Source organism: Pristiophorus japonicus, chromosome 2 (assembly GCF_044704955.1).
Source record: "Pristiophorus japonicus isolate sPriJap1 chromosome 2, sPriJap1.hap1, whole genome shotgun sequence".
NCBI classification, from domain to species: Eukaryota; Metazoa; Chordata; class Chondrichthyes; family Pristiophoridae; genus Pristiophorus; species Pristiophorus japonicus.
The window spans coordinates 115,285,209-115,293,283 of NC_091978.1; the positions used below are offsets into that span (position 1 = coordinate 115,285,209).

General features: G+C 43.5%; 1 protein-coding gene across 2 annotated transcripts in view; it reads right to left on the bottom strand.

Moving 5' to 3' along the window:
- cspg4ba (chondroitin sulfate proteoglycan 4ba) overlaps positions 1-7,826 on the bottom strand; it is a 177,102-nt gene extending 169,276 nt beyond the window's left edge. For both annotated transcript variants that reach the window (XM_070868753.1, XM_070868745.1), the window contains exon 1: positions 7,669-7,826. In XM_070868753.1, coding sequence (XP_070724854.1) covers positions 7,669-7,747 — 79 coding nt within the window. In that variant the 5' untranslated portion in view covers positions 7,748-7,826. The remainder of the gene's footprint in view (positions 1-7,668) is intronic.
- Positions 7,827-8,075: the final 249 nt, after the last annotated feature.

The following is an 8,075-nucleotide window of genomic DNA, read 5'->3' on the forward strand; positions in this document are numbered from 1 at the left end:
AAGACATTTAGGAATGATGAGGAGAAACTTCTTCACTCAAGAGAGTTGTTAATTTGTGGAATCCCCTACTGCAGAGAGTTGTTGATGCCAGTTCGTTGGACATATTCAAGAGGGAGTTAGATATGGCCCTTACGGCTAAAGGGATGAAGGGGTATGGAGAGAAAGCAGGAAAGGGGTACTGAGGTGAATCATCAGCCATGATCTTATTGAATAGTGGTGCAGGCTCGAATGGCCGAATGGCCTACTTCTGCACCTATTTTCTATGTTTCTATATTTTACAGCCTCTCTGCATCCTCCTCACAACTTACTTTCCCATTTAGCTTTGTATCGTCAGCAAACGTCGATACGTTACACTCAGGGCTAGAAATTCCACCTTTAAGAATAGCAGCAATTTTTGGCGCTATGTGCGAATAACGGCTGATTATTTTATGCCGAAATAGCGGCAAAAAAAAGGCCTAAGTTCCGCCAAAAGTTTTTTACATTTTGGCATAGCGTTAAAATACCACCGTTTTTAAGGCTAGATATAAATATTTTCACGTTAAAAATAATGCCTATTCTGCACACATGCAAAAAAGAAGAAAAAAATCACCCGTTTTTCATGTGACAGGTGTGCCCGTGCATGCATAGTACACTTCCTGGTCTGGATCAGCCATTTTTAAAGACCATTGTAATTTTCAGGAGATTTGCGAGTACTTCCACACAGGAGCTGCAAAACGAAAAATGGAGTCTGATTCGGAAAGGAAAAGGGCCGGGAAGTTTAACCAAGACACCAATGAAGCCTTCGTAGGCGCTGTGGAGAGAGGATTGCGCCAGATTGGCAAGAAGGGTCCTGATAAACTTAGTCCAGCAGCAATAGCTCAAGTTTGGCAATGCGTTGCAGAACAGGTTTCCGCATTCGGGTCCATCAGGAGGACTGGCCAGCAATGCCGCAAGAAGTGGCAGGACCTTTGCCAAGCAGTTAGAGTAAGTAATGTTTTTATTTATGCACTACAATTATTTGAATTGTAACGGTGACTATCTATGTGTGCCATGACAACAGAAGGCACCTCTCTTAAATTTTCTATTACCATCTTTGCAGAAGAAGGTGTCCGACAACAACCGAGAGCGGACGAAAACTGGTGGAGGTCTACCAAGCGTGCACCCACGAACAGCCTTGTAAAGTAGAATCGCAGGTATTATTGGTGGGTCCCAAAGATCGACAACCTGTGTGGATGCTGGGCCCAGGTTGCACAGAGAGGGCAAGTCCTGCAAAATCCAGTCTGGGTTTGGCACAAGTGGATTAGGCTTCGGTTTATGCAATGTACTCTCCGTCGGTTACGCTTCGGTTTATGCGATGTACTGTAATTCATCGTGGTCCTTCAAATGAGCCTGCGCTATGTGAGCCTACTCACGTCATCCTGCCCCCTCCCCTGCTGCTAACCATTTGTCTGTTCTGTTATATTTTGCAGATGTTTAACAGACATCCAATAATGAAGGATAAGATCCCGCCACATTGCCACAAGCAGAAGTGGATGACCCCGACAACCTCGGCCATACTGAACAAGTTCCAAAGGACGATCAGGAGGACAAGGAGGAGAATGAGGAGCAGCAGGAGGCTGTCAATATTTTTCATGAGGGGTTGGGGGGGGGGGGGGGGTGCAGGGGGGAGGAGGATGATCAAATGGCGATATTGCAATTGGAGGAGGTGCAGGCCACGGATGTACCAAATGTTTTCAACAGCTCTACGCGCGAGGGGACATTTCTGAGTTGTTCATCCTCCAAGATCGTGGTTCCCAGTGGGTTGCAGGAAAGCACACCCAGAGCAGCAGCAGGCCCGTCTGTACGGAAGAGAAGGAAACCTGAACAGCACTGTCCTGAAATGCAGGCTCCATGGGAGGTGGTAGAGCTCATGGGAATGAGCGGGGAGAGCGTTCAACTTACAAAATCGCTCCGTGAGACCGCGGGTGGGATCAAGGGAGAAATAGCAGCACTATCTACTGACATTCGGGAGGACATGTCGGGAGAAATAGCAGCACTATCTACTGACATTCGAGAGGACATGTCGGGAGGAATAGCAGCACTACCTGCAAGCATGTCGGAGATAGTCGCTGCAACACGGGAACACACTCAGGCTGTCATTGCCCAGCAGCAATTGACAGTAGCAAGTGATGCCACTCCCACTCCAATCCTGCAGGTTGATCCACAGGCCGAGGAGGCCGAACCCAGGCCTTCCGGATTGCTGTCTCCGGGGTCTGTCCCCCGTACCTGAGACACTAATAAGAAGCTTGGGCTCGCCGGTAGTAGAGCTAAACTTGCAGTAACGGGCACAGCTAATGGCAAGGGCAAGGGCAGGCGGTGTTTCAATAAGGGGGTGGGGGGAGAGGTGGCTGCAGCTGAAGTTTATTTACTGCGGTTGTTGTTGTTTTGCTATTCCTTTGTTCTTCTTTTATTGTTATTTAAGTGATGTTAATTTAAATGTTTAAAGTTTGATGTACTTAACTTTAATAAAACAGTTTATAAGTGTACAAATATTTAATAAACTGCAAATTATTTTTTCAACTAAACAAAACTTATGTAGTATGCTGTCAAATAAACCTTCTTCTATGATAATCCAGAATAACATAAGCACTCACCACATATGGCAAAGATAGAATAGCCCCCATTCTTTAAATGCCCTTAAATCTCCTTATAAATGTATTATAAACTCCCTCCAAAGAAGCTCCATTTTCCAAGATAGCGCTGTTAGCACCGATTTCAATCCAACTCGACCAGGTAAGGCAAGCTTTTTCAAATCGGTATTCAGCACTGTCCTTAAAAATATTCTTATTGGCAAAACTCTCAAAAACAGTGTTATCGTTGGAGTGACGTCACAAAAACGGTTCTCAAAAAAAAAAATCGGGCCTTTTTTTTTTAATATGAAGGACGGCGTTACACCACTGGCGAAACTAGCAAAATGGCCCTAAATTTATTTGGCTCCAAAAAAAAATTCGATCCTAACGGTGGCGAATTTCTAGCCCTCAGTCCCCTCATCACATGGAGGTACTATGGGTCCAACTTTGCCCAACCACTTTAGTGTGCCGACTTTGCACACTGGAAAGGGTGCCGGACAAAAGGGGTCACATCCTGGCCGTTCTTCGGAGTCCTGGCATGGCGTGCAGTCTGAAGTGGGGGGGGGCAGAGCAACAGGCCAGCGGCGAAAACAGTGCCGGCACCTGCGCGCATGCGCAGTGAGGGCTGCTCGCATGCTACTGCGCTCCCAGCGTGTCCTGCGGGCCGTGAGCAGGACTCGATGCTCGCAGCCCCTATCCCCAGTCGACGGAACGCCCCGATCTCGCCGCACCCTATCCCTGGCCGAGTGGCCTCCCGCACCGGCCGGCCAGCCCGCTGAGTTCCAGGGCGAGGTAGAACATCAGTTTTATTTTTTATTTATTGGTTGTGCTTGAGAATTTTGATTGGGGGGTGGGGGGGTGAGGGGTGGCGGAGAGAGAGTATTCTGGGGTGGGGGGTAAGAGTGTTTGGGGCCGGGGGGGGGGTGGGCAGAGGAGAGTGTTTTGTATACCAGCATCTCTCCCTCTCCCTCTCTCTCTCTCTCTCTCTCTCTGGCTACCCCGCCCCCCCCCCCCCCCCCCCCCGTGACATCGCGGCCAGCAGCTTGCATTTCTCCGGTAGGATTTACTTCATTTTTATTAGTATCTTAATTGTTTGAGCTTTTCCTTGCAATGTTTGGTGCTTGGTTGTTGAGGTCCTCTCCAGTTCCCTTCTCTCCCCATCCCTGTCCTAATGTCTGCCGAATGTGCGCTGCTTTTTCTACACTGCCCGCAAGGTTTTTCAGAGCTGGCCACATACGCTGACCTAAGTGGATTTGGAGTAATTTTTGCTGGTCAGTGGCATAAATGGCCAAAACTGGCATAAGTGTCTGGGAATGCCCCCGTTTGGAAAAAACAACGGACCTAAAAAAAAATCGTACCTAACTGACTTACTCTGGAGCAAACTTTGGGGGGAAAATGGCATTTTTTAAACTTACGCCAGAAAAAACAACATACTCCAAAAAAATTGATGCAAGTCATGGCCAAAGTTGAGCCCCCATAAGAGGTGTATTTTTTGTGCTGTTACCCCACTGACAATTTTGGAATTAAATTATTTTACTTCATTGGATAAGTTAACAAAAGCTTTTAAAAGTACTGGGGTAATAATTCCAATTAAATGTTCAGGTTTTCTGGTGCATTCTATTTATATATAAATGGAGATAACTGTTTTTGTTTCAAGTTTAAATACTTGTTAACCATCCTAATCATCTCTTTTCCTTCTGGCTGCGCATCCATTGTTTTGTCCTATTTAATGTAAAATGCTGTTAGATATCTTTCTCCATGTGGAAGTACTATAGAAATGCAAAGTGGTGTTGTAAAATACATATATTCTTGTTGCACACTATAAAATGTACACTAGCTTCAAGCATTACAGTTATATTCATTTTATATAAATGTTAATCAATCAAATGTACTAAGATTTTACATCAACAGAAATGCAGTGATCATCTTTACAACTAATGAAATGCAGTTGTTATGTTGGCAAACACAACAGGCAATTTGTGCAAAAGGTCCCACAAATAATAAATGAGATGAATAACCTGTTTATGATGCCATTGAACGAGCAAAGAATGTCGACCCAGACAATGGGAAGACTTGCTGCTCTTCAAATAATGTTTTATGTGCAACATTATTTGCATCTCACCAAAGGAACGGCACCCCTGAGAATGCAGCAGTCCCTCAGTACTGCAGTGTGTCGTGAACTGTCAGCCTACAGTATATGCTTATATCCTGGAATGGAGTTTGAACCTGCACCCTTCTGCATCAGAGGCAAGAATGCTACCAATTTTAGAGCCCTTTAGGCAGATAAGCATCTTTCATTCAAGCAAGGAAAAGAACCGAGAGCTGTTTGTATCCCCAACTCCCTTAAAAAAAAATCCACCACTTATGAAAAATGGAAACCGACACAACCAAGCCAACTGGATATTCACTTGGACAAACAAGTGCCCGAACAAGAGGGTGAAATTGGTCTACGCCAGTAATGTGAAATGCGTTCATAGCGAATCAACAGCCTGTTTTACACCACCTCCGGTTTTCATTTCCATTGAAGACTGACACTACAGCTGATGAATGTCTACCAGTAATTTCAACAAAAAAGTAATCAAACCAAAAAACAAATATAAGCATTGGGAAGTAACAGCAATGTAATGGACCAGGTTTTAACAAAAGGCCATCGACCTGAAATGTTATCTCTGTTTCTCTCTCAATGCTGTCTGATCTGCCGAGTATTTCCAGCACTGTTTTTATCTATGATTCAATACGTTGCTTTGTAGTGCAGTTGAGAGAGGATTGAGCCAGAGACTCGAGTGGCAGTTGTATCATGGCAAAGTGGCAGCATACAGCAATGTCTGTGAATATTTTTGAATCCTTCCCTAGCAGTCGCGAACTTGCTCAGGGTGCACCATTCCTAAGACATGGTTTGACCAATGCTAGGCTCAATCCCATGGCCGTCCTGCTCAGGTTAAAGCAGTGAAAAGAGGCAGACAACTTCAACCCTCCGCAAATGTACTTAGCAGTTTTCGGCAAACACTTCACCCCTTTCAAATCGCTTTCCTTTTCTGGCCAAAAAAAAGTGGGGGAGTTGAAAGATTTGCACAAAATCTAAACACAATAAATAAAACGATATTGTACATTTAAAAACTAAATGTGTGCCAAATCTTCTTGGGGAAATACGTTTTAAAATAGTAAAACTGATTTGCACGTAGGTATTGCACTGAATGCATCCTAAACCAAACATGAAACCAAGAGGCAACGCTTCTTACAAATCCCAAAAATTGTAACGAAACATGAATCTAACTTGAAGAACTGTGTGGTATTCTATTCCCGTCATTCTATCTCAACAGGTAAAGCTGCCGACTGCTTCGTGGTGACCTTGTTTGTTCAGAAAAATGGGTTTCTGCTATCGCCTTTCTGTTAATGCTGATAAGAGCAAGGAAGGTGTTCATATGGCTAAAGGTGTACAGAATCTGTGTAAATTTTGACTTCATCAAGTTTCAACTGGTTTTTAATGAGGGAAATGCATTATGTGCGTAATAAAACCAAGCTTTAAGAGACTGTTCCAATTCCTAAACACAGTTAACAATAGAAGTCATTGGTTCAAAATCATTTCATTTGGCTCAGGTGAATGAAAGTTGTTGTTGTTATAAAATTTGCCCATGGGAAAAAAAAATTATGCTCAGAGGAGATGGTGGCCCACTCAGTAGAAATAAAAATTAGAGGGAACATTGATAGACAGGCTAATGGATTGCTTATTGATTAATGTTCAGGGAAACAATTTCAAAGCCTAGCTCAATAGCATTTGAATCACCTTCTGTTTCACTGCCTTTTTTTCCATAACTTGTGCAAATGCATTTTGCTTTGAAACACAACGGTTAAAAGCCAATTTTATCTCCTTCCCCCCCCAATCTAATTTATTTATGTAAAAATATGGGGGGGGGGGGAATTCAGAAATGTGAGCCTATTCAGAGCAGCATCCAATGAAGAATGTAATGCCGATACATGGAGCACTGTTCTCAAAGTATGGCTATGATGTCATGAAAGACAAAGGGAAGGTAATGATGCAGGACTGTCAAATGACCAACTTCTTGCTCCAGCACAAATTTATGAGCTAGTGTGTCTTTGAATGAATATACAAAAAATATATATTACCCTTGCTTCAAAGATTTCAAAACTGTTTTGTGATCCTTCAAAATCAGTCTAAAAATGTCAGTGAGTCAACCACCTCCTTCATTACATTTAAGGAATGCCAATATTTTGCAACAGATTTGACAAGTGATAACACCTGAAAGGATGTCAAGATCAGAATCAGCAATGGCAATCCAATCCTCCAGTCAGCTGTGGAAAACTGGAAAGGCAACAAATTATCTGGATGCTCAACTTCACTTGTCAAGGTTCCTGATGCTACTCGTCATCTTGTATATTTGGAAGGCGTAGCTCGGATTAAAATGCACCGTAAAGATGAAAAGAAACTGACTTTTGTTCTTTCATTGCTCCACGGAATCCTCAATGCTATCAAGAAACAGTAAAAATACAGCAATCACAGTGGAACCCAAAACCCTATGCGCACTGGACTGACAGCTGGTGAAATTGTAGCTAACTGCGGGGCACGTGTTGTCGGGTCCATAAAGAGGGTTTGAGTGGCTCACTGAGTGGAGCTCATAACCGACCAGTAACTTAACTATTTAAATGTACACATACTTGCTGCATTAAAAACTCAGTAAAAACATACTTTTTGATAAATATGTTCTTAAAATACAGTTTAATGAACAGATTGTGCAATCCTCTTCGCTTTTTCTAGAGTTTCTACCATTGTTAAAGACAGTTAAATACCACGTAAAACAATATTTTAACCCCGTACTGTCCATATCCTTTTAAGATAACATAACTGATAATAATTAACGGTCATGACAAGAGATTTGCCAATAACATGGAAACTACAGCAACCCAAGTTCCAAGGCCACCAAATGGGTATAGGGAGAAAAAATGCCAGAACAGACGAGAATTCATTTGCTGGAAAAGTTAGTAAATAGAAGCTCTTTCTGGGAACAAGCCTGCATTATTCCCTGAGGAAAAGTACTGCTTGAGTGACTTTGCAAATGCTTACCTCCATAAGCAAGCTCGGCCGCAGACACACATATCCCCAAGAAGATCAGGGCGCTTCCCAACTTTCCAGAGAAGCCCATACTTGATCGCAGAGTTCCTGCAAACTTGCTTTGTTACATTGTTGATCGAAGTCCGTGTCAATCCAAGCCCGGACTCGGCGCTCGCGCCGTACCTGCTCCGACCGCACAGACGTACGGCGTCAAACCGCGTCCCATGTGGCCCCGCCCCTAGTCAGCTGTGCCACTCAGTCTATCACAGCTATCTGTTCGGGACTGCTCCAATAACCACGCCAAAATCGTGAAGATAAAGTAATAACATTGCATGCAGTCAGTTCTCCGGGGTTTATAAAAAACTGAAGGCTCTTTAATAAAAACAGAAAATGCTGGAAATCTCAGCAGGATCTGTGGA